General features: G+C 44.1%; 1 protein-coding gene across 5 annotated transcripts; it reads right to left on the reverse strand.

The window, feature by feature from the left end:
- Positions 1-2163: 2163 nt before the first annotated feature.
- On the reverse strand, positions 2164-24534 carry KLHDC1 (kelch domain containing 1). 5 transcript variants are annotated; one of them, XM_075613856.1, is made up of 13 exons: positions 24477-24534; positions 18362-18432; positions 17713-17830; positions 16720-16838; positions 15992-16070; positions 15681-15764; positions 15510-15590; positions 14650-14708; positions 11799-11911; positions 8456-8528; positions 6468-6552; positions 4620-4672; positions 2164-3202 (listed from the first exon to the last, which is right to left on the reverse strand). In XM_075613856.1, exons 1-13 carry the CDS (start codon positions 24489-24491, stop codon positions 3031-3033), a joined length of 1122 nt encoding a protein of 373 aa, XP_075469971.1. In that variant the 5' UTR covers positions 24492-24534; the 3' UTR covers positions 2164-3030. The 5 variants fall into 5 exon arrangements, with proteins under 5 accessions (XP_075469971.1, XP_075469975.1, XP_075469974.1 ...); XM_075613860.1 differs by lacking the exon at positions 24477-24534 and adding an exon at positions 22766-22998; XM_075613859.1 differs by lacking the exon at positions 24477-24534 and adding an exon at positions 20906-20928.
- Between the last annotated feature and the right edge of the window lie 2495 nt (positions 24535-27029).

Consider the following 27029-nt stretch of genomic DNA (forward strand, 5'->3'; position numbering starts at 1 on the left):
AGATATGATAAAATATAATTTATTCCTTGAAAAAGGTGAACACAAATAACAGACAAAATATGGACACTTACTTAAAGGTTAGGACAAGAAAAGCCACCAGGATACAGGATGGGCCATTTCTTCCATAATTCAGTTTCAGATGTTGACATCACAGCAATACATGAAGACACATGAAGGACAATAGCCATAGGCTGAGTCTGTTTCTTATACAATTATTTCCCATTGAACACAACCTAAACCCAGCCCCTCTCATAAATCAGTGGTGAGGTTGACAGTTTTCCTCAGAGTAAAACTCCTCCCACCCAAGGACGTTTGAAAACTGCTTTTCCTATCTAAATAACTTCATAACTTCAGTTCAGTGATACTTACTGGCATGCGAGATATATTAATACATGCCGGCACGCATGACGCTCCCAATAAGACTAAATATTACCGTGTAATATTAAAATTAAGAGAGATATTAATATCTGTCTCTTAGTACCTGCCAGACATCAGGTGTCTGTAATCCTTATGTGCGAATCAGTCCCACGAATACATATATGTAGCTTTTAGCACGTTCAGCCGAGGACATCTCATAATATTCTTATATTTAATAAGGTCACTCATTCTGATATCTCCTTGCGTAACCGCACCCCTGGCCCCCATCAAGAAATCCTTTGAAGCAGGGACTCCTGTATAGTGAACATTTGTCACCGGCGCTATATTTCACACCCAATGCCCCAGCCTGGGTGCTAGCTGTCTCTACCAGCCAGATGTGTTAACATACACCAACCCCCCTCTGTGCTTTTCACACCCAACTTCAATCAAGCCTTTTGAAGCCCAGATATTTCTGAAAAGACACCACTATCCTAATGTATTTTCCTAAAGTGCAGCTCATTAACCCCTTAAGCCCCAGTGTGTGTGTGGTGCAGACACTGGCCCAGAAACAATACATTTATACAGGGGAATAAACAGTTGGATGGCTGAAGCAAGGCAAAACCACATTACTGGACCCCAGTCCAGTTAACCCCTTGCTTCCCAGGTGAGAGTAGAGGGTGGCCAAATGGGGTGAAACCCCTTTAATCCCAGGCCAAATCCCCTCTCTCTTGACAGATACGTTTGCCCACTTATTATTACAATGCATCATATTAATTGAGAAACGGAATATAGAATGAGAAGTAAAAAGAATATACATTATTTATGATTATGTAGATGTTTGCTTAACAATAGAAATAAAATCCACTGTATGTTGAACGTATGAACAGGGTGCTAAAAATGGCTTTTATTTTTCTAACTTTCCCGTAGCCTGAGCTGCTTTTGTACTAACATCATATTTGAATTTCTTTTGTGTATTAACATTTTAGTGCTAAAAGTATAACAAACATTCATAATTTGTGCATCGTATAAATGAAGGTCGTCATGTGACGGCACATGACGCTTTGTTGGAAATTAAAATTTGATGCATTGCGTCAGGTTGAATCACTGATTGACAAGTTAAATTAAAACAGAATGATGTGCATTTTTTTTATTTATAACTAGTATTATTAAAAATAATACTGTTAAGACTAGCCACACCGGGAAAATAATAAGTGTTGTTAACCTATAGAACGAAACATCGCTGCAGCGCAAAATACATTTTTGGCTGGTATTTTTTGCCACTTAATTATGCGCCACAAACACAGACTTTTTCGGGTTTACGCCAGGTTGAACTTGGCAGATAATTTGAAGCACTTTCTCCTATTTCGTTGGACACACAGAAACATTCTCTCTTAGAACATGCCATTAACATCTGAACGCCTAGAGCAGGGGTGGGCAACTTCAGTTCTCAAGGGCCACCAAAAGGTCAGGTTTTCAGGATATCACTGCTGCAGCACAGGTGGCTTAATCAGTGGCTCAGTCGCAGAGCCTTGAAAATTATTATATTTCAACATTTTGCAAGCGTTTGTAATATGTGTACCCTATATATTTACATTACCGTAATTTACAAGAACGTTTCAGTGTGAAAAACTGCCCAAGCAACCAGTATGAAATTAGGAGCAGAGAGCAGTCCTTGCCTTCTCCTACAGTTTTAATCGTCTCCGCTATAGAATAAATTCAACTGTATTTACAAACACAAAACTTTTTGATTGTCGTAATTTTAGCAACAAAAGTTGCAAAAACGTGGAAAAATTGATCAGAACAAAGTTGTTAAACTAAACAATTGTACGGTTTATTTTCTTGCTGTTTTTATTCCTCTCACCTGTCAACATATAAACTGAGGGTACAACAACACACAGTAATCACAATGATAAATTATAAAAATTCACATAAAATATAGAATCTATTTTAACTGTTTAAGAACATTTTCAAAATGATTATACAAGATACAGGGTTAAGTATCAAAGTCTTCCGGCTGCGAAACGAGTGAAAAACTGGGGTCAAAAAAAGGACAAATCAAATTCAAAGCAACTGAGTTTTTCTCTTTGAGAAATCTGGTACTATTTTTTGGCATATTCTTGCATCTGGGAAACTGTAAAACATAATGTCAAAGTAAGTGTTGTCACGAAGCCACTGCGTCATTCTTCGTTACAGGAGCTCTAATACAGCTGTTTGTGGTTTGGTTTTAATATTTAATAAAGAGAAGAAAAGTTCCAAGCGGGGCACTGTGGCATTGGCACATTCTGGGTATGGATGAATTAAACTTCTTCTTTTTTTTTTTTTTACTTGCTCAACCTGTCTCTTTTAGAATCACACATCAAAGTAGCAGTTCACTAAATACATAAGGCATTAAACAATATGAAGAACTTACCCCAGAAAATGGGGGGAAATAGATGATTAATAGTTCTGCATTCTCATACAAATTGTAAAACACAACTGTTTGCATCACTCAGTTTTGCAAACACAAACCAAACCAAGACCACATTTAGGATTGAGTAACCATTAAACCAATACTGTTTAACCAATTAGGTACTGGAGGGCCTGATAGATCACTATACATTTCCGTCTCCTTCAGTAGCCAAGGGGTTAATCGTTTAAGTGCAAAAGCGTACATGTTTTGTCTTCCCCTGGCAATCAGGTACCATTGTTATTCACGTCATGGGGATTATTTCTCCTGCACTGTCTGTATTTTGTTGCTGTCCAGAATGTTATTTTCTTTACCGCTTGCTGGAGAAGTTTCCTAGGTAAGGATGGCACTTGGTTTCCTAACACTGAAGCATTTTTCCCAATGGAGTCCAGACACAACCTGAAACAAAGAACCCCATATACATTACTTTATAGCCAGAATTAATATTTAAAGGATTCACAGCGTGGTGGCATTTCTGTGGTCAAAGTTAAATTAAAAAGGGAGTTAATAGCATCTGACTGCATAGAGCAGGGGTGGGCAACTCCAGTCCCCAAGGGCCACCAACCGGTCAGGTTTTCAGGATATCCCTGCTTCAGCACATGTGGCTCAATCAGTGGCTCAGTCGAAGAGCCTGCTTCAGCACCGGTGGCTCAGTCTCCATTGGAGACTGAGCCACTGATTGAGCCACCTGTGCTGAAGCAGGGATATCCTGAAAAACTGACCTGTTGGGGGGGGTCTTAAAGACTGGAGTTGAGAACCCCTGTTGTACTGTGTTATGTTCAACAAAATATATTTTAGGAGCAGGGATCCATTGTGTCTTTATTCTTCCTAAACAGGGGCGCTGAAACTCAGTCCCTGCAGGCTACCAACAGGCCACGTTTTCAAGATTTATCTAATGAACACATAAGCAACCTCGCCTTAATTATCAGGTATCCCTCAAGCCCTGAAGGTAATCGCCCCTGCTCTTAAAGGTGCATTATCAATAATACACACATACATGTATTACTGAATAAATAGCAGGCCCATGAAGACTAACTTACAGTAAGTCTCATACAATAAACTCTCAGGATGTTTCCAGTAAAAATTGGCTTTTTTTTTGTCCTGGATCTCCAATGTCACTTTAAAAAAAAAAACAAAAAAAAAACATCTTTTGTCTTTGAAAGATATACGTTGTGTTCATTATTGCTGGAGTTTAGAAGTTCAGTATGCTAAAAAAATTTTTTTCTTATTACTTAAAGTTGCTTAACTTTTTTGTGAAATGTAATAACAGTAGAAATTTTAGCAAACCTGTCCAGGCCGGACAAGGTAATCATTGCACTGACCAGTGCAAAGCAGTAACAGTGGACAGCCATTACAAAGAATGCATTTTTGACCTTGAATTACTTTTCAGGCCTAAAAATAGGCTAAATACACAATAGTCATTTTTTATTAGATTTTACAGTGTCGGAAATGATTATTATGTACTATTATAACAATCAGAACTCACACATACAAAATCCCAGATACACAAAAGAGTGCTAAACTTTACATGTATGGGATTAAAGACGTCCTACAGCAGGGGCAGCCAACTCCAGTCCTCAAGGGCCAACAACAAGCCAGGTTTTAAGGATATTCCTGCTTCAGCACAGGTGGCTAAATCAACTACTGAGCCACAGGATTGAGACCTGTGCTGAAGCAGGGATAGCCTTAAAACCTGGCCTGTTAGTGGCCCTTGAGGAAAGGAGTTGGCCGCCCCTTTCCTAAAGCTTTGCACCCTTTTGCGGCTCTGGGCCATAGTGTACAAACTGTTGCTCGCAAAGGAATGATTTCAACTCACCTACAAAGTGAGTAGGGCTGAATCTGAAAGATGAGCAAATCATTACAATGGCCCTAAAATGAGAAAATGTATTTTGTGTTTTATTGCAGAAAACAAAACATTTAGATATCTAGGAAACACTAATAGTAGTATTGACAATATTTGCAATATAAATTGATAAACAGGGAACAGTAATATATACTGCACCAGGTTCAATATACACAAAAATGGGAAATTAAATGCCAGGTCATTTTGCTTATGCAAATTATAATTTTTGACTGTAGAAAGAAAAAAGAAACAATATTTAAAGCTTTCAATGCCTCACTGTTTAACTACCAAAAGCCCAGAAAACGTTCTATTGGTACGCATGCAGAAGGGAGACAGGGCGGCTATAGTCAGGTCTGTAGAATAGACCTTTCAGCGACTGTCTCTCTATGCCAGGGTCATGTACATCGCTTATCTAACAGTAACCAGAGTGTGGCACTCTCCCCCCTAGCTGGAAGATAAAACAGCAATCCTTTCGAAAAAAAATAAAAAAATAATAATATATATATATATATATACACACACAAATGTAAATACAACTGTATGCTCATCTGCATGTCTTAGGCAGGTCTGCAACCCCGCCTTTCACCATTATCACCCAGAACACAGCACATATATATATATATATATACGCACCACCTTGAGAAAGGTCCTATTCCAGGACCGAAACGTCGGATTGGGTGACTTATCTTTTCTATTCAGATGCCCAATACAGTTTTTCATGATTACTGAACCGAGTGCAGTCTTTCTTTACCGGACGAAAGGATGGTAATGTTGTTTTTCTATTATTTGAGACTAGCACCTGTCTATATGAACAAGTACATTGAGTGCAAGCTGTGATGTTTGTTTTTACACATATACATATAATATCACTTATGAGCACATTAACATGTCTTAGACAGGTCTGCAACCCTGCCTTTCAACCATTATCACCTCGCATACAGTGCTTTCACTGCAGCAAGGGATTCTGGGAAATGACATGCAAATGAGCACACAATGTGTCCCCTTTTGCCTGGAATATCCATTCACATGGAGCCCATTTAACGGTGGAGGTTTTCTGTCGCCTTTTTCACCCACCATAACTTAAAAAAAAAAAAATATATATATATATATATATACATACATACATACATACATACATACATACACTGTAAACATGGCCGTGGGGGTTACCAACAGAAAGTTGTGACGTCAGCTCCTGATAATGGCGCAGCTTTCTATTGGCCACCTAAGCGAGAACTCGCAGCCTATTTGTGTCTACTGGACAAGTACTTTTGCATAGTGGACAAAACCTTTTGTCACTTGGGAAACCCCCCTATTTAGATAAGTAAAAACAGTGAGCAGGGCAGACTACTGCTTTAATATACACACAGGCCCATATCTACTGAGCAATAATATTTAATATAACACCTTACGGCGTTGGAAGACACCTTACAACCCATTCAAATAAATTTGCCATGAGGCGTCTTCTGGTGACAGGTGGTGTCTTGTGAGCTATTACCATTTAGTAAATATGGGCCAGAGTCTCTGTATAAAAACAAGACCAGTCACAGCCGTTTGTATCCTTGTATTGTTTCAGTCCTCATCCAGATTGGCTTATGGATGTACTTCTGTGACTCGCAGCTTCTCTCAAAGAGACCTTTACTACTTTCCTAAGAGCTTGATTGTGTATAACAGGAAACCACCATATACTGTACCTGCGGTACCCACTGACATTCACAATCACAGTCTTCTAACTTTACGTTACCCATAAAGATGTACTGTATGTACACAAGTATCTTATAGTGTGTGTATATATGGTATTTGTTATTTTTCTTTACTAACGGTGTCCAAGGAGAGTAGGTCATCTTTACTGCCACCAAATACCATCACTTCACTTTCTTTTCCAAGGCAGGCTGTGTGCCACAACCTATAGACACATTAAAGACGGATTAGTGTATGAAGTGGAATTGCTTTCACATAAATGGCGTAGGACAACACTAACAAAATCGATTTACAGGGGAAGAAAAAAGTAAAACAAAAAGATGTTTCCCGTAGTAATCCCTAAAGCAGAAAATATAGCACATAGTTCTTAGGCTTACATTATGGGGGGTATGTGCAGACAAACTACAATAACAGTGAGTTTACTATTTTTTCAACAACATATAACAAAATGGTGACTTGAGAAAAATATGAGCCACCAAACTACCTACCAAAGTTGTTTTTTTGTGCTTAGATGTTTTAAAATCTATATCCATACTGGCCAACAACTCAAAGTTCCTTTAACGGACATTTCGAGAGAAAATAAGAGAGGTCTCTTCATTGTTCAATAATTGTGGAAACAATAAGCAGTAAAAAATAAATGGATTTTTCTAGTAACTTTCAAGAATCTCCCTGATAAGAAGAATCGCCCAGTATGTCTATGCTCTAGAATAACACAACCCTCTTTCTTCCTCACCTCATCCTTGCAGGTAGCTCTGTCTCTGTTCTATCTGCGGAAGGAAAACTCTTGCTTGGGCATGGTCTTCGAAGAGCACTGGGTGGTTGCCTGTCCTGCCTTGACCTGGGTTGATATTCTAGCTGATGTTTTCCTACAGACTGCCCTCACCGCTGCTCTAACTTATCACCTCAACCTAAACATTCTAATAAAGCAGGTTATTTACACAGAATATTAGCTCTAGTAAAAAGAGGACTGTGCAAAGCCCCCATCATTAAGCAATTCACTGTCAGATAGTGGGTTAAGGAGGGTCATTATATATTGTCCAAAGCGGCCATTGGGGCTGTTTTTGGCCGAAAATCCCCAAAGATAGCACAAATGGCCATGTCGGACAATATAGAATTACCCCCTAAATTGTCTTCCTCCCACAACATTTCTTCTGCAAAACATTCAGACTGATTGAGAACCCAATAATATTACATACAAAAACAATTTACATTCTGATGTGTTGGAAATATTAGCATTCCTCCCAGCAAGCGCTGAGTACTTTTTGTTGTTTATAAACACTGCAGCATTTATTAAAAGTTATCACATTATATGTCTCATAGATTGTCCCTATGGTTCCACTTGTGTTCGTTGCAGCTGAATGCTTAAATGGCTAATGCAGGGGTTTTCAACTCCAGTCCTCAAGACCCCCCCAACAGGTCAGGTTTTCAGGATATCCCTGCTTCAGTACAGTCAGTCTCTGACTGAGCCACTGATTGACCCACATGTGCTGAAGCAGGAATATCCTTAAAACCTGACCTGTTAGGGAGGTCTTGTGGACTGGAGTTGAGAAGCCCTGGGCTAATGTATGTTTCATGGAGTCATAGAAAAACATTTTTCGGACTTCCAACATTATATCAAATTAATAAATACTAAAATATACATATTACACATGTAGGTTAAAGATCATAAGTGCCAGCTGCATTATGAGTCAGAAAAGGAGTGCAGTCGCATACTCCTGTTACCAGCAGCAATCCATTATTGTTTCTCCTGTGAATCTCATGGACAAGCTGCAATATATGAGGGTTAAGTGCAAGAAAGAAACCTTATAAATAGGGTGCATCAAAAGATTTCTATTTAAACATTATACCCAAAGAATATCATGCTCTGTCTATGATTTGCTTAACCAGTGGGCTCTCAACTCTAGTGCTCAAGACCCCTAACAGGTCAGGTTTTAAGGATACCCCTGCTTCAGCACAGGTGGCTCAGTCGAAGCATAATAATAATCATTATTACATTAGCATGGATAAACCTACCACATTGCCTTTAAACTAATCCACCATCTATTAATCCATTTATTTGAAGCTTTAAGAAAAAAGTCGTAATTTTTCCAAAGATTTACAGTTTTTACCTTGGTCTATCTTTTGGTAAATGTTTAAACTGTTTCCATTCATTGCTTGTGATACTATAAATCCACCCATCACCTAAAAAAAATAAATATATATATATTAAGTTATGGTGGGTGAAAAAGGCAACAAGAAACCTCCACTGTATTGCATATAGCAAATAAAAAGATCACTTGTGAGCACATTCACATGTCTTAGGCCTCGGCCAGGCTCCCTGCTTGCTCGCTGAGGCTCAGGGAAAGCGGGTGCTTTCCCTGGCCTTGCGGTTGCTTACCGCATGCGCTGTCAGGGGGCGGGCCAGGGGCGGGCACGTCACTGGCCGGGGGCGGGCCAGTGACGTCACGGAGCTGGTTCGCCCTCATTGGGCGAACCGCTCACGTGACCGGCCTGTCGCGCCAGCAAGCGGGTGAATTTTAAATTCCCCTAAGACCTATGCTTCCACGCGCTTGCGGAAGCATAGGTGAGCCCCTACTAAAGCCGCTCTAATTGCGGCTGTAGGGGCTCAGTGCTGAGCTGGATCGCGCATCAGCGCGCTTCCGCCAGCAAGCAGGGAACATGGCCGAGGCCTTAGGCAGGTCTCTCGGTTCGTGGGTGGTTATGTGTTGGCAAGTTGTGTTTACTTCCGTAGTAATCCGTCGTTCCCTGTGTGAGGAGGCGCATCGGGGGGGGGAGATTGCTTCTGGCTGCTCTTCCCGTCCTTGTATATGGGAGGAGTTGGTGAAGGGGCGGCCCGCACTCGATGCGTCACAGATCGTTTGCATCAGTGGATGCGCGATTTGATACTCTCCGGAGGGGCGGAGCAAGGGAGATTCCTGCTTGTTTACCGTTGCCATGCCGTACCTTGAGGTAAGGGGGTAGTCACATAGGGATGATGACGCTCCTTTGAAGCGCCTGCTGGCTGCCGGTTTTGGCGCAAATTAGAAACAGTTGGGGTATTTAAGGAACCACATTTGAGCTGTAGAAATACGCCTTGATAAAGTGTACGGTGTACACGAAACGCGTAGGAGGGTGCTCACCTCCGTTTGTTATATGGATAAATAAGAAATAAAGAATTATTCTTTTATCCTGGGACCCACTTTATTGGATTGTGCGCCAGTTCCTCGTTCTACAATAGGAAAGGAAATCCCTGCCCCGAAGAGCTTACCATCTAAGAGTTTTGATGGGGAACTTACAGTGATGGTAGGTGAGGGAATAAGTGCTGCTGTATAGATGGCAGTGCTTGGTCACAATGGGTGGTAGGAGTGACTGAGTGTGGGACAGTAACCATAAGTGCAAACTATTGGGATGCTTGATTTGTGGGGCAAGTATTAAGGTTAGTCAAATAACTGAAGGGTTAACACACTTTACAGGGGAAGAGATGGCAGGGAGGCATGGGTGATATCAGGTGTGTATGCCTGGCTTCAGGCTTAGGGGAGATCCCCAGCAGCAGGAAGGAGTAGATAGAGGGTGTGAAAAGAGGGTTTGTGTGGGTATTTTTTATTGAGGGGTAAAGAAATTGTTGGGAGAGAGGTGTAGAAATAATGGTGAAGTGGGGAGTGGGGATGTTGTAGAGAACAGAAATGCTCACAAAGGAGTGAGGAAACAGTAAACAGAAAAAGAAATAGGGAGGGCATAGTGAGATGCAGGAGGAGAGTTCCAAGGTATCACAGATGATAAAAATTAATGTCTCACAGTGGCAAAGTTGTAATGCAGAGTCCAGATCTTCCTCCAATCTTCACCTCCAATTTCAACTCCAAAATGAACTCTTGTAGACACTTTTGATGTACACTTATGATGTGACGCTTTTGATGTTACACAGCCATATGGCTAACAGCCATGCTACAGTGGCCTGTAGGGATGGCCTGCTCTTGAATTGTGGGGTGATTAAAACCCTTGATGGCAAAGGAAACAGATTGGAAAAAGCAGGCACCAGCAAAGCAGGAACAAAAAAATAAAAGAACATCCAAAGAGCGTGTGCCCATTAAAAAAATGATTTATAATGGATTGCAGCAAGGGTTACAACAACATTATGGGGTACAGGGCCCCCCACCAACGCGTTTCGAGCCCTGTACCCCATAATGTTGTTGTAACCCTTGCTGCAATCCATTATAAATCATTTTTTTAATGGGCACACGCTCTTTGGATGTTCTTTTATTTTTTTGTTCCTGCTTTGCTGTTGCCTGCTTTTTCCAATCTGTTTCCTTTGCTAGCATGCCGACAAATCGGAAGCACACCCCCTGCTGTGGATAAAAGTCTGGACAATCTGGATCACACATCTCATCAAGAGTGAGTCATTTCATTCAAATTTGTCTCCATACCGATATATTATGCTGGGTCACTATATTGTGAGGTCCCTTACTACAGTGCCTGTAGGGACCCTAGTCCACTAGTCGGTTTATCTTGGAGCTGTGAGCGTTATAAATGCCTGGGATTTAAATCATGTCCAACCACTGGGGAGTATACATGTGCAGGATTCTACAATCAAGTTTATTTTGAACCTATGGGTTGTCTATTGGAGCACCACACACCTACTACATTTTGTAAAACCCTTGATGACAACTCTTTCTGACAGTGGTAATAAGCAAAGCCCTTTTTATGTAACTTAAACGAGCAATTCATGCCCATTTTTTCTTTACACAATTGAACAAGGGGGTCACTGGAGCTGAAACCCATTCATTTCGGCTCCGGGAACCCTGTGCTTTAGGAGATATTTACCTTCGAAGGTGGTGCCGGTATCTCTCTGCAGTTTAAAGCTCCCACGTCACATGGGCCAATAGGAAGCCGTCACAACTTCTTATTGGCCCGCAGTGACAGTCCGCCATCGTATGAACCCTTGAGCGGCTACCGGCACCCCCTACGAAGATAAGTATCCCCGAAGTAGGGGGTCCCTGGAGCAGAAATGAATGGGGTTCAGCTCTGAGACCTTCTGCTTCAATCCTGTATAAAAAAAAAAGGAAAGGAAAACAAAAACAGCATGGATATTACTCAGTTTAGGGACACTGCGGGAAGAAACGTGGGTCAGCTTGATAGCTGTGTGTATTAATCCATGTCACAAAAACAAGTCAAGTGCTCACAGGGTGCCGTCCGTGACATACTGTATGAGTTTTATTATATAGTTCAGCAGTGGCCAACTCCAGTCCCAAGAGCCACCAACAGGTCAGGTTTTAAGGCTATCCCCGCTTCAGCACAGGTTGCTCAATCAGTGGCTCTGTCATTTTGATTGTGCCCCTCGTGCTGAAACAGGGAGATCCTTAAATCCTGACCTGTTGGCGGCCCTTGGGAACTGGAGTTGGCTTCCCATGTTATAGTTGAACATAATCACTGTGTCTAGTTACTGTATCTTTTGCACATTACTTTTGTATTACTTACTTAAGGGTACACTTTCGGCACTAAGGCCTCCAAACAGAAATAACTGATCATCTCCAACTGAAGTCAAACTATGCCATGATCTGCCTTTTGGATTCTCCCCATTAACTTGGATCCTAAGGAAAGATGGATGCCAGAAGCATAACACAAAAAGTCACACACACACATAAAAATACGTTTAATGGGGAAAAAAAAAAAAAATAAACAACGGTTTTATCAATCAAAAACCTTTTTAAAGACGTCTTGAAAAAGGTTCTTGCTAGAACCGAAATGTTGATTTTCTGCATTAAACTTTTTTCTTTACTTTTTAAGACCTGTGGAATACCTTGTTTAGTGTGTGTGTGTGTGTTTTATTTATAAAATGTGTTACCAGGAAGTAATACATTGAGAGTTACCTCTTGTCCTGGGCACAGAGTTATGATGACAGATACATGGTTACAAATACATAGTTACATTAAGTGAGCAGGGTTATACATTATATACAAGACATTGCATGCACAGTTAGAGATAATATATGTTATAGGCGTATGTAACAGTTACAGACCAGATTAAAATGTGAGACAGCTTTAGTTTTGATAGAATTTAGGCTGGTGGCGGCAGTGAGAGTCTCCGGTAAATTGTTCCAGTTTTGGGGTGCATGGTAAGAGAAGGAGGAGCGGACGGATACTTTGCTGAACCTTGGGACCATGAACAGTCTTTTGGAGTCAAATCTCAGATGATAAGTGCTGTGTGCGGTAGGGGTGAGATAGATGGGTATATATATATATATATATATATATATATATATATATATAATCCAATGCACAGCCGGCACACCATTTGCAAGTAAATAAGTTTTGGTGCTTATCCCATAAAGCAATAACAGACCATACAAAACCGGTTGCAACACGACATCAAGGGACAGCATGCAGGTAAGTAAATCATACATTTTCTATATTTGATAGAAGACACACAAACCGTTTTTTGTGTCTTCTATCAAATATAGAAATTTTATGATTTACTTACCTGCGTGCTGTCCCTTGATGTCGTGTTGCAACCGGTATTGTATGGTATATATATACAGTGGTCGACAAATCACCAAAAAATCTACTCGCCGAACAAAAAAATTTACTCGCCACCTAGTACCACACGTGTGCTGCTTGGGCCAATAGGAGCTCGCCACGATGTTAAATCCACTCGCCCGGGGCGTGCAAATGTATAGGTTTGTCGAACACTGTATATATATATGTATCACCCATACCAGGTCCGATGAACAAGACTCATAGTGAAAGTAAAACAGTTGGTATTATAGTTCAAATTTCAATACATCTCCATGTACTCTCTCTGATTTCACTGCAGTACTCCTCTGTTTAGTATGTGATGACCTCACTAGGTCTCAATCACACATAAAGTTAGGAGAGTATTAGGCTACGACCCCAGTGCTCCCTGTAGCATGAGTGCTTGCCGGCCTGACGGCACGTGCACAGATTACAGCCACGATCTATGGTCTGTAGGGGAGCAATGGGATGCGTGGGACGGGAGGGAGGGGTCGCGGCCATGACGGGATGCGCGGCATATCTGCCCTTCCATTGGCTGCCCACCAAGCTTGTCTTCCCTGCCGGCGGACACGCTATCGTGAGAGGGGAGCGCACACAGAAGGAGCTACTGGGTCCTTCCTGACTAGAGGCGAGTGTCTGGTGTGCAGCGCGCGTCGTGACCACTGGGGACCCGGCCTTACACTGCAGCGTGTGCAGTGAGAGAGTACATGAGGATGTATTGAAATTTGAACTATTATACCAACTATTTTACTTTCCCTAGGAGTCTGTGATTGAACTAATAGCAGCTGGGGCTTTTTTAGCTCCTAGGAAAGCCTGCTACTTAGTATCCTAATTCTCTGGAGAGAAACAAGGGACACTGTAACAGCCTCTTAATTAGAATCATTTTATGTGAGATTGACATTTAGTAACCTGTTGCTTTGACAAAATCATTGCGCATTACCTACTCTTGTCTTATAAGTGAGCCTTTTTTCTTTTAATGGATTAAAAACAACTTGTGTTATTTTTATCACGGAGCGTGCGCTTCTCATTTTTTATTTTTAACACATACATACATACACACATATATATGTTTTAAGTTATGGTGGGTGAAAAGGGCAGACAAAAGGATGGGGGCGCAGAAAAGAGGGAAAGAATCACTGAGTGTTCAAAAAATATATGACATTTTGGTGGGTGAAACAGGCAACAAGAAACCTGCACCGTATTGCATATAGCAAATAAAAAGATCACTTGTGAGCACATTCACATGTCTTGGGCAGGTCTGCAACCCTGCCTTTCACCATTATCCACAGCATACAGTGCTTCCACTGCAGCAAGGGATTCTGGGAAATGACATGCAAATGAGCACACTGTGTCATCTTTTGCCTGAAAAACTATATATTTAACACATACATACATATATATATATATACACATATACACATATACACATATACACACACACACACATATATATATTTTTTTTAAACTAAACTAATGTGAGATAAGTCATTGTTGAAATGTTAATGGGTGAACATAAAATGTGGATAATTCAAAAATTGTGCACAGCTTTTCTTTATAAAACATGACTGAACGTGCTCTGTGGTTCCTTTGTTTGGTAACAGTGTCGATTTTTGTCCCTATTTTACAGCTCAGATTTACCCAATGCTGTGCAGCAGTACTGAGTATCTCCAACAAAAAACTCCCACAATTTTGAATAAATATTAAATCTGAAACTGCATAACAATTTCTAACTGTATTTGAAGTTTCAGATTAGAAAAAAAGGCTACTGGTGGTGGTGAAACAATGTTAAGAAGTACCAATTGTGTACTTTGCCTTACCCTCCAGACCAAGTCCAAGTATCTAGGTTCACAAAGTGCAAATCATTCATCCGAGTTTGCTGGAAATAAACAAACAAAGAGTAAAGGTTTTAAGAGAGTCTTTTCCAGAACATGTTGTAAGATTAAATTATGCTTTCAATGAGTGATAAAAGTCACTTCATGTTTCACCAAAAGTACCAATCACGACATATTCATTTAACATATGTGATTATGGAATATAAATTCTCACCCACAGTTTCACCTTCCTGAAGGTTTGGAGCTATTTCCTTCTTGAAATATTAAAATAATTGACCTAAGACAAAGGTAGTTTCATCAGGGAATGTAAAGCAGGAGAATTAGGGTGACTATCTTTGCAATTCATCGTGTATATAAAATGCAGATCTGAAAATTAACCTAAAGATTCAATCAAACTCCATTCTTTTGCACAGTGTTTAATCAGGCTACATACAAGAGAGGCTTTAATACAAATAAATTATACAACTCACATCTCATATTATACATCTTCAGAGTACAGCAATGTTAATACAGAAAAAGATCACCAGATGGACGATTGTGCCCAAAGCAATGAATGCAAAACTTGGCTTTGCAAATATAGATTTATAATATCAATTTGTAAACATCCTTTGGGATTACATGTTAGATCTCATGGGTCAGCAACAGGACCAAGAGAAAAGACCACTATAAGAGTCAGCAGCATAGATTTGGCATCATACATGAATGATGGCTCCTCTCAGAGGAATTGCTTGGTGTAACCTGATTCTTAGAAGATACTAAATTACAAATTACCAAACCAATCAGTTTCCTGCTATGGAAACATAGTGCTATATGTTGAGTCATCAAATCCACGTTTTAATACTTACCAACACACGCCCGCCAAACACATATCCCTTGTTCCCCAGCACAGCACAGGAGTGAGCAGCCCGTGCTTGGGGCGGAACATTCTGTAAATATGAAAAGAATAAAAATGAGACACAATAGGCCCCACATGCTGCTCAGTGACCAAGCTAAGAAGCTGAATTCAAAATACTCACTTTTACCACCGGCTGAAACCAAGTCTGTGTGATTGTGTCAAAAACATGAACATCATTGTTCCATCCCCAAAATACCTGGCCTTCCTATAAACAACATAAAACATTTAGGCCCATATTTTCTAAGCAGTGCTATGCAATAAGACGCTTTCAGGAGCAAGAAGATACCTTACAGCCAGTTCAAGTGACTTAACCAAAGTTATTTTATATCAACTTGAAGATATTTTAAGGTGCAGTATTAAAATAAAGTCAATGAACTCTTAGAAACATACTGAACAAATAACTTAAAATCAAAGTGAACTCAATCTAATTACCCATGACGCGTCGTGTACATCGAAGCAATCATTAAGTTCATTGTGCTTTCTCGATCCATAGCCTCCGAAATATATTAATCTAAGAGAAACAAAAGACTAATCACACATTTATTAAATCAACTGCTATGGTTATTAAACAAACTGGTAGGTAAATAACGTGGATGTACTTTGTGCCTCTCCGAGTATTACATTCACAACAGCGCAACCCACATCACTATTTCAGAGGGGACTGCGCAGAATACATGGCCTTCTATCTACAAGACTTCAAGACCTCAGGACATGAATCACCACAAGGAAACATCAAACTTCAGGGCAACATAGAAATATTTAGCTTACAAGAGCCCAACTTCTCAGTGCATTATCACCACAACGCATTGTAATAGACAATGTTAAAACAATAGAAATACAGAATACATATCATACATTATAAACATACTTTGTAGGAATTATCTTTAAAAAAGTATCTGTTTTTGTCTTCTGGTACCTTTTACCCAGGACTGACATTACATATTTGTATTAAAGAAGTTTGTCAAATTATATAAAATGCTACTACTATCATGCTATTCTAAAAAGGCAAGAATTATAGTTCTGGATGTGTGAAAAGGATTACTAAATGGATTTTAGAGTTGGGAGGTTGCCAATTACAATATAAAAACCGGTACGATTTTGTAAGAGAAAAAGTCATATGCATTTCCCTACATCAATGAAGCATCATGAAAGGTCCTCACCTGTCTTTATAAACCCAGCAAGAAAGTTTATCTCGCGGTGTGGGGGGTTGGCCTTTAAAGTTCTTAACGTGTTTCCACGTGTAGATGCCATTTTTTGATCGTAGATTCACAAAGTATAGCTTTAAAGATAAATATTTGGGTGTCTTTATTTATATAGATCTTACATACAAATGTATCAATTATTAAGTTTAAAATAATGAACATAATGCTACAAAATATACACACACAGACTTAATTGCATGAGTACTGGGGTTTGTCAAGGATGATGATGTACAGTGGGTCCTCGCTTATCCGACGGAACGCATCTCGCAAACCGCCGACGGATAACGGAACGTCGGATTGCGGGTCAATGTTATTCGGCGGCGGTGACCGTCGGATAAGCAGGTCCGACTTCAGATAATGCGTCCAGCGGCATCGGAAAAGGCATCCGACGGAAAGCGGGACATCAGATACCGAGGACGCCTGTATATAAGAGTTAAAGACCTCACCAGTCTACTTCAGTTGCATCTATGTTGACCAGGGCACACACCAGAGTATACACGGAATAAATAAAGGACATATCATTGTAATTCAGCTGGATACAGCAACTGCCCTTGAAACTGGAACTAGAATCTCAAAGCTTTTATATTATGAAACGGACATATCCTATAGGAATGTTAATGTTAATGCAAAAGACTGATGTAAATGTAGAACTTGCTTGTCTTGTATTTTCCTAATCTGTCCCTTTGTTTTTTTGTTTTTTTATATCCCTATCCAGTATTATCATCATGAAAATAATAAAAATGTTGTTCTGGGGGAGACCCATATCAATGTCAATGGTCTATGAAGATTTATTGACCTGTGCAAATGTTCATAGGTATCCCTACTGGCAATAAGACCACACATCATATGAAATATCAACATATTTTAGTCGGACATAGTCGTCTCTTTCCTTTTATGAAATCAGTTTTAAATATTATTGGAAATGACGTGAAGGTTTGAAGCCTGAATTACCTGATTGCTGTACCCTTTGTCATCATAGCCACCGAATATATACAGCTTCCCGTTAAGGCATGCTCCACAGCTGCCTGACATTGAAGGGGGCAGGTCACCGTCCATTAAGTGCATTGTCCTGTATTTAGCAACACCAAGCATTACAGATCTAATTAGATTGGGTTATATAGAGCTGAATCAGTGGCTTATTGAGTAACATTGACACTATGTTTTAAGCAGAGAAGTTCCCGGTGTCACCTCCTTGTGAGTTTGAGTAAGTCACTTCATCTCCCTGTACCTCAGGCACCAAGAACATAGATTGTAAGCTCACCTGGGCAGGGACAGTGTCTATAACATTCCTATGTGCTGCGTACCGCGCACTATACTGTAATTGTGACGCGCTTTGAGTCCCATGACTCAAAAATGAAAGTTATTTTTATATTTTATTATTATTATATTGGCTAATTATGTTCTGCATACCTGCCGTATCTATTCAAAAGCCTGATACGGACCATTCTTTTTTTCTAAATGAAATATGATTTGGACACCTTTGCTGCTAGGGACTAGTAACGCTTTCGTTTGCAGCACAGGGGTTATGAGTAATTAATACAATTTCAGGTTATTGCCAGAACACTTTCATAGAACAAAATATAAAGCTAATTTATCTTACCATAAGCCACTATCAACTTCATACACCCATATTTCATCGTTTGGCAGGTACACCTCATTTTCTTCAATTGTCTGTCAAAATATTGCAAAGAAAGGTATTTACCACCCGTAGCTCTGCAGACTAAATATATATATTACATTTCTCATTAAGTTCTTGGCTTCCAGTGAGGGTCAGCAATAAATTTCTCTCAGAGTGAAGGTGTTAAACATGACCACAAATGTTATTTTATCCAACATGTTTCTACCTCCCCCTTATTGTGTGTACAGATTATTTTAATGAGCCTTTAAAGTAAAAAGGAATGGTTTTAAGAAGGATAAAATCAGGACTACATATCGCTGTCTGTTGGGCTTTCTGACATAGGCTGCGCTAATAGTGCCGTCGCCAGCGACGTCACTGGAAAAATCAAATTGATGACTTCCAGCGACCAATGCGTCACGCTGCGCTTACTATAAGCGCACGCAACGACTTTAATACATTTGTTTTGAAGCAACGTCGCATCGCTGGCACTATAAGCTCAGCCATATGCTTCTGTTCCGCAATACTGCGATAAGTGTGTTAACACAGCTAACAATGCAATAACTTTCACTCAACAGCAATTACAGCATCATGAACCGTGGGGCTTATAGGGAACTTGTGAGATATGTTAAGTCTCCACATTTGTACTAACAGACACCTGCTGCTATGGTCAAACATTGTGGAGTACAAAGCCTGTAACCCATGTAGGCAAAGTTATTTCTCTAACTACAGCATTGCTGTTAGCCTATACCTTTTCCACTTCTTAGTGTGATGACTTATTTTTAAGCAGGGTGATATTATTAGTGTTTAGTTATGTGTAATAAGGTAGAGAGGCATGGCTTTTAGAATGGTGAAACTTAGACCTCTATAAGGACATATGAACGTGATGGAGAAGAGGGTGTCACCCACACCGAGAGGACGAGTTCACAGCTGTGTGATATAGCAATTGATGAAAGAATACTTCAGTTTTTCTAGTAAGAAATGTATCCAATAAACAGAGGCCCAGATCCGCCTCCGTCGCAAGTTCTAAACTCAATTTCATCGAGTTTAAAAAACCTGGCAGTACGGTGCGGCTGCACCTTCAGTGGGAAGGTGCGTACTGGGCCCAGCCCCATTGAGGGGCGGTGCTTATACGCACAGCACACGTAGCAGTCACTGGGACCGCAGCCTAAGGCCGAGTTCAGGGTGGCTGCTACGTGACGTGCACGCGCATGTCCGGGTTGTTCGGTGGGAGTGTTCAAACTGAAAACTTCACCGGCGGCAAAGTGCAGCGTTAATGCTGCTACAATTTGCCGCTACAACCCGAAATGATATTTGGGGCGGCAGTTGCGTCACGTGAGCTGGTTCAACGAACCAGCTCCGTGACACGTTTGCCCCGCCCCCAAACGTCGTGACCCAAGTCCTGCAGCCTGGGCACAGATCGCCGGGCTGCAGGAGCACGCGGGGGAGGCGCCAACGCAAGCGTCCGTAGCAGCCACCCTGAACTTGGCCTAAGACATGCAAAGGAGCATACAGTAATATTTCCATTTGCTATATGCTTTACTGTGGGGGGTTTTTGTCACTTTTTTTTACCCACCATAACTTAACTAAGGCCTTGCCCCCACTGCCTACTACAGCGTCTGCTGTGGCGGACGCTGCGCGCACGAGAGCCCTCCCCGCAATGGTGCCGGGCCCGCTGCGAGGGGGGGCCGCAGCGCTCGCGCGAGAGCTACTCTTGCTCTCAATAGAATTGAGAGCAGGACTCGCGTCAAGCGATTAGGCACGCCCCCCGGCGGTTCAGCCAATGAGGGCGAACCTGCCGGGTGACGTCATGGCCGCCCCCCCGGTCTCTCCTCCTGCAGTGAGCTGCAGACCGGGGAAACGGCTGAACGCGCCGCCAAAATCGCGGGCGCGCATTACAGCGGCGTGACCGGGGCCTTAGCCTAAGTGTGTGTGTGTGTGTGTGTATATATATATATATTGTTGGTCCACTGAAAGATATCACAACTTCCATCGAATGTAGTTATCAAAGGGCAGAGAGAAACAGCAGCAACATCTAGCCCAGCCAGTCACACAGGCCGCCATTAATTAAACTCCCGTTGCCACATTGGCGACTCCCTCTTCCCAGCGGAGCCCGCACCGCACGCGCTTCGCGCCAGATCTGAATCCACCAATCACAGGGCGGCGGCGGCTGTTGTCAGGCAGCTGTCACTCCTCACCCCTCCCAAGAACCAAGGCGAATACCTCAGGTGTGAGAGAGGGGATGCGGACGTGTCACTCGCGCCCTCCAGACGTGCTCTGCGTTATGGCGGGCGGGACCCGTGCGGCGTGTCTCTCTCTCCCGCCGGTTATTTGGATACGCTATCCCCTTACCACGTATCCCCCCCACACATAGAGGCAGTTGACGTCCACGGCCGCGCAGTGGCCGCTTCGCTCCTCGGCCACGCCGTAACGCTGGGTAGTGGTCATTGCCCCCTCAGTGGTGGAAGCGGCGTCACGCGGATTGGGTGGGCCCGTGAGAGGAGAGCAGGTCGCGCGCGCGCCACACACCCCCAACTGTCACCTCCTCAGCAGCTCCCCCCGAAAACCCGGGACGGGCTGCGAGGAGGGACACACGCGGACGGAACGCGTTTGCTGCGCTTGTACTAAACGGAGAGTGCTGCCAAGCGCAAAGGCAGACGATTCCGTTTGGACATATGGGGGGAAGGGACTAGTGTGATGGCGCTATTAAAGTTCAGGGACCCCCACAAGAGCGCGGTGTTAGGATGTCTGCATTCCGTTCTAATGTTTAGTTCTACTTTAAGAGATTTTCCAGGCGAGGCTGTCAGTGCATCATTAACCCCCCACGTGTCACTGACAAGGAGGGCTGCAAAGTGGCAATGTAATGAAAGAATTCCCATTGTAATTGTGTGAGGCTTCATGGTGCCGCAGATCATGCGGAGGCTCCTGCACTCTGAGCGAACAGACTGGCTTACGGCAGTGTTCGCACCCATGTGGCGGGCGTGAGGGGGCGCGCGTTGCGCAAGAAATCAGTTCACATTGATTTTTTGGCGCGACAGGCCGGCCACGTGAGCCGTTCGCCCTATGACGGCGAACCAACTCTGTGACGCCCAATTGGCACGCCCGTCCACCATGGCCAGGGAAAGCACCCGTTTACCACAGCCTCCGCGCGGGTGAAGGCACCATGGCCTCGTCCAGGATGGAAACTGGCGCTCCAGCGCTGCGCCCTGCTCGGACGGGTGATTCCTGGCCGGCTAGGTGTGCGCACGTCTGGGGGCGTGGCCACGACATCACAGAGCTGTTTCGCCCTCATTGGGCAAACCGCTCACGTGACGCGCTTGCGAGTAGCAAAATCAATTTTGCTTGCTCGGCAAGCAGGTGAACGCCGAGCAAGTGCGCCCACCCGCGCAGGCTACGTGCATTGTTGCAACGTGTCCAGGATGAGCGCGCGCACCCACTCAGCACCACCCTGGACGAGGCCTTACTTGTGCTGAGTGCCACTCTTGTTCAATCAGGGCAACATGGTTCGTGGATCCCACACTTCTTTACATCAGGGGGGCTCAATTTCAGACCCCCCCCACCTCCCATTTTCTAAAATAATTTACTTTACACAATTCAACAGACACCAGATAAGAATCCTCTATTTTAGTAAAGACTAGCTGAGAGACCCGGCGTTGCCCGGGATGTAAATGCGTAATAGGTAGTATTATTTATAAATCGTGGAACAATAGGTGAGTATTTGTTGTAAAGGTTAGGGGGGGGGGGAGAAAGGGGAGCGGGGCGGGGGGGAGAAAGGGGGGCGGGGGGGGGAGAAAGGGGAGCGGGGGGGAGAAAGGGGAGCGGGGGAAAGGGGAGTGGGGGGGTGGAGAGCAGTGGGCATATGTATTGTCATAATTTATGTATGGGCATTTCCCCCCCCTCCGTGCGTCCGTCCCCCGGCTGGTGGCCCCCGTTCCCCGTGACTCCCCCGCCCCGTTCCCTGTGACTCGCGGCTCGCCCCCCCCCCCGTTCCCCGTGACCCGCGCTCCCCCCCCCCCCCCGGCACCCGCTTGGTCCCCCGATGGGCCGTCCTGCTGAGTGAGGCGTGCAAGCGGCGGCAGGAAGCGCCCTGTGTGGGCCTGAGACTCGCGCTCCCCCCCCCCCCCCCGGCGCCCGCTCGATGTGGCGTCCGGCTGAGCGGCGGTAGGAAGCGCCCTGTGTGGGCCTGAGGCTGAGGCGGCATGCGCAGTGAGCCAGAGGCTGAGGCGGGACACGCAGTGTGCCTGAGGCTGAGGCGGCATGCGCAGTGAGCCAGAGGCTGAGGAGGGACACGCAGTGGGCCTGAGGCTGAGGCGGGACGCGCAGTGGGCCTGAGGCTGAGGCGGGACGCGCAGTGGGCCTGAGGCTGAGGCGGGACGCACAGTGACTTACCTGAGCGGGTGGTAGCGCCGGGGAGGTAAGGGAGCGGCTGGGGTAGGAGGGCCGCGCTTCCCGTCCGGAGCCAGTGCAGGGCGGCGCACGTGATGGGGGGGGTGCGGACAAAGGGGGGGTGTGTGTGTGTATAGAGCTGCTGTGTTGTGTGTGTGTGTGTGTGTGTGTATGTATAGAGCTGCTGTGTTGTGTGTGTGTGTATAGAGCTGCTGTGTTGTGTGTGTGTGTGTGTGTGTGTATAGAGCTGCTGTGTTGTGTGTGTGTGTGTGTGTGTGTGTGTGTGTGTATAGAGCTGCTGTGTTGTGTGTGTGTGTGTGTGTGTGTATAGAGCTGTTGTGTGTGTGTGTGTGTGTGTGTGTGTGTGTGTGTGTGTGTGTGTGTGTGTGTGTGTATAGAGCTGCTGTGTGTGTGTGTGTGTGTGTGTGTGTGTGTGTGTGTGTGTGTGTGTGTGTGTGTGTGTGTGTGTGTGTGTGTGTGTGGCCCGTCACTCCGCCTCAGGCCAATGAGAGGTGTGCGGGGGCGGGCGGCCCAAGGGACCAATGAGATTTCCCCTAGGGACACCGGGCAGGCAGGCATACAGTGCTTTCACTAATATAGTATAAAGATATGATGCTTAAAATGCAAGGTAATCCCTGAAAACATCAGGGTTGTATTGTTTGAGGAAAAGGGAGACTAAAAAGCGCACCAGCAAAAACGGAGCAGGAAGGACCCAAAACAAAAAAAATTATTAAAAGGGCACTTTAATGTGACAGGAGACCCATCCAACGCGTTTCGAACGTCTTGAAAAAGAACGCTGTGACGTTCGAAACGCGTTGGATGGGTCTCTTGTCACATTAAAGTGCCCTTTTAATCATTTTTTTCGTTTTGGGTCCTTCCTGCTCCGTTTTTGCTGGTGCGTTTTTTGGTCTCCCTTTTCCTGTTATTGCATAATTGTAGCTGCACAGCTTGCCTGCCTACCTACCACCAGGATGTGAGTATTGCTTATTTTCAGGGGAACCTGCCGATGAGACTGAGGGTGAGTGGGCTTGTACCATCTACCACCTGTCTTCAGGAGGATAGTACCCATACTATTGCACATTAAGTACTATATTATTCTTATTAGTACCCTGGTTTAGTGGTTTGGCTTATTTTATTCATTGCACCTGCATTTGAGCGCTTTAGCCTATTTTCCATATTGTATTGTTTGAGGCACTTTAAACTATTAGTTAACATCTAATATTACTCTTTGAATGCCACCCAGGAGTGGGATGTATTCACCAGTATATTTTACTGCTATAAGGAGCACAGGAAGTCCCATAAACCTAATACACTAACAGTGATGGAAGGCTTTTTAGGGATTAAATTACTCAGAGATCTTTTCTGATTTCATTATATTGAACATTTTATACAAATTGACAGTACTACACAAGAATACGTTAAAAAATGTCAGGGGAAAAAAGTCCTCGTGTATTTTGACCACATCATTTGGCTTGTATCTAAAACCACTAATGACAATGTCCGCCTGCTGTGCGGTCATTTGTGTTTGTGATATTAGATGTGTACTATATGTTGTTCCACATGCAGAGAATCTTATTTCCCTGCCATAATAACCCATAGTTACCTGGGAAGATAACAGTGACCCCTGCTGCTCACAGGCAGTATAGCATCTATGGTCCCATGTAGTAAAGGATTTCACCAGTAGGGGTCAGTGGCATCTGCCAAAAATACTCACTTTGTATGTTGTCATTTACTGTATTGTGTGTTTCCATTTAATGCCAATAACACGTCCAGCTGAACGTTTTTCTGCAAGCAAAATGAAAAGTATGCACTATGTTTTATCTTGATTAAAACAAGAAAATAAAAAATGACCTGTTTTTTTTAGGATGAAAGAATATTAATCTCTTCTCATGCAAGCTGTAATGTATTCTGTATTTATTACAGTATGACTGAATTGTTACCGAGTGTGATTAGTATAAAATGTTAAAAATCTGAGATTTCCAACACAATTAAAATATAGCAATAGTATCCATGTACACAGCAGAGCTGAGAGAATAGTATGTTTTCTAAATATAAAATAAAGACTACAAATGAATTATTATTAAGGAAAAAAAAGTATGAAATGTGTCAAAAAAGAGATGATGTCTCACTGTGTTACCCAGGCTGTTCTGCAGAGGCTATTCACAGGCGCGATCCCACTACTGATCGGCACGGGGGTTTTGACCTGCTCCGTTCCCGACCTGGGCCGGTTCACCCCTCGTTAGAGCAACCTGGTGATCCTGGGCTCCCCCGGGCTCACCATATCGATGCCAAACTTAGCGTGGACACCCGATCGACATAGCACAATGCAGGCCAGAACTCCTGGACTCAAGTGATCCGCCCGCCTCAGCCTCCCGAGTAGCTGGGATTACAGGCACACGCCACCGTGCCCGGCAAGAGTCACAGGCTGCTCTCTGTAACTAGAGCTTCTCTCACTATGTGACGTCACCGGGGGAGGAGGCAGCGTGGGGAGAGCGACACCCGCTGGCAGATCTGTGTAATAAGACGAACTGAAATGCTTCAGATACTTTCTGATACTCGCAGCACTCCTGTGACAAACAGAATTATGCTAGTATAACAGTGTTTCCTCCACCCGATCACAGATAGGAGCCATTACAGGATGTATGGTGTATATACCTGCTGGCAACAGGAGGACTGAATTGTCCGCCGATGGAAGTGGGGACACAGGTCCAGGATTCTGGGGTTCATACCCCACATATCTCTTTAGCAGTGCAGCACCTCCATCTGCCGTAGGCTCCAGGAGCTGAAGGTGATCTCCCACGGTAGAACTTATTACCTCTCCCCCCAGTAAGGTCATGCACCAGGCAGGAGGTATATAACAACAGGAACGGTTTATTTACTCTGTACAGCACAGTTACATGGCAGTCTACTACCGGATGCAGTCTGTCAGGTCAGTAACACTGAAGATGGTCCCTGGACCGTCACTACAGGCCAAGGGTACCCGCAGCCGTCCTAGCTCTTCCCCACCTCCCTAGCAGAGATATGGTCCACCCTCACTCTCCCCCGGAGGGAAGAGCACAAGGGAAGGCCCCAATCTCAGGCTCCCAGTTGTGTGACCTGCCTTCCTCAGGGGAAGAACAACCTGACACTCCACCCCACAAACACAGCATACACAGGCTCAGCGGGAAGTGCGCGTGCGCAGACCGCTTAGGCCGGTTCTATACTGCGTGCACGCGCTACGCCATGCGGCGCAGCAGTTTTAGTTGGCTGAGGTCAGTCAGTTATTCTATAACGGTGCCGCGCGCGCGCACAGCAGTGAGAGTGGAATCGGACGACAGGCGCCGGTCCGAACGAGTGCAAGTCGCTCAGAAGTTCCCTGGCGCTGCTGATGGTCCCGCATCGACCAGAGAGAAGGGGAGGCCCCCCTGCTGCGGACGGGCCCCTCATACAGTACACACTGCACTATGCCACCATTGAATTAAAACTTTTATTAAAGCTTATATTGAACTGGGGACACGACGGGGGGGGGGGGGAGAGGGAGATGGGAGAAAGGGGAGGGGAGGGAGAGGGGAGGAGGGTGGGGAAGGTAAGCTGAGAGCAAGGAGGGAGAAAGGAGTAAAAGAGAAAGAGAGGAGAGTAGGGAGAATGAGGAGAAAGAGAGGGGGGGGAATGTGGGGGGAGAGGGGGAATAGGAAGAGACAGAGGTGGGGGGGAGAGGGGAATGAAAGGGGGGGGAGGGGGAGAGAAAGGGGGGGAGGGGAGGGGGAAAGAAAGGGGGGAGGGGAGGGGGAGAGAAAGGGGGGGAGGGGGAGAGTCGGGAAGGGAGAGGGGGGTAGAACGAGGAGAGGGGGGGACAGGAGGAGAGAGAGGGGAGGTAGAGATGAGAAAGAGGGGGGGAGGGGGTGCGGGGAATGCAGGACACAGATAGATACAACGGGCTGGATATAAGCAACACCCGTTAGGACCAAGACAGTTTTACGGGGGCGAGCGGGTACGTCCAGTTCCATTATAGTTAATATTGCTAAAACCGCTGTTATTGTTATTTGTAGGAGAGTTAGTGTCTATGTTAGGGTTACCGCACTAAAGTGCGGGGAAAAAGAAAGAGTTAGTAAACAGAAGTTAACTTTAGCGGCGTAAGCTGTAGAAAATGTTATGTCTGCGGATGTCTAGATTTGTTTGTAGCGCTGTGCCGGTGGGGGCTCCCACTAGCGCCGGCATGCGTACTATTGTGCAGCTCCCAACGTTCTGGAGCTGTACTCAAGTCCCAGGGAGGTCAGTCCCTACTAAG

Source organism: Ascaphus truei, chromosome 9, assembly GCF_040206685.1.
Source record: "Ascaphus truei isolate aAscTru1 chromosome 9, aAscTru1.hap1, whole genome shotgun sequence".
NCBI lineage: Eukaryota > Metazoa > Chordata > Amphibia > Anura > Ascaphidae > Ascaphus > Ascaphus truei.

Bases quoted from the DNA above. Each gene is read 5' to 3' on its own strand.
- KLHDC1 (XM_075613855.1), bottom strand. From the start codon at position 20,824: ATGACCACTACCCAGCGTTACGGCGTGGCCGAGGAGCGAAGCGGCCAC. The intron at 6,553-8,455 runs GTAAAAACTGTA...ATGTGTCTATAG, and splicing joins TTACCAAAAGATAGACCAAG to GTTGTGGCACACAGCCTGCC. The intron at 3,203-4,619 runs GTGAGTTGAAAT...TCTTTGTTTCAG, and splicing joins CAGCCCTACTCACTTTGTAG to GTTGTGTCTGGACTCCATTG.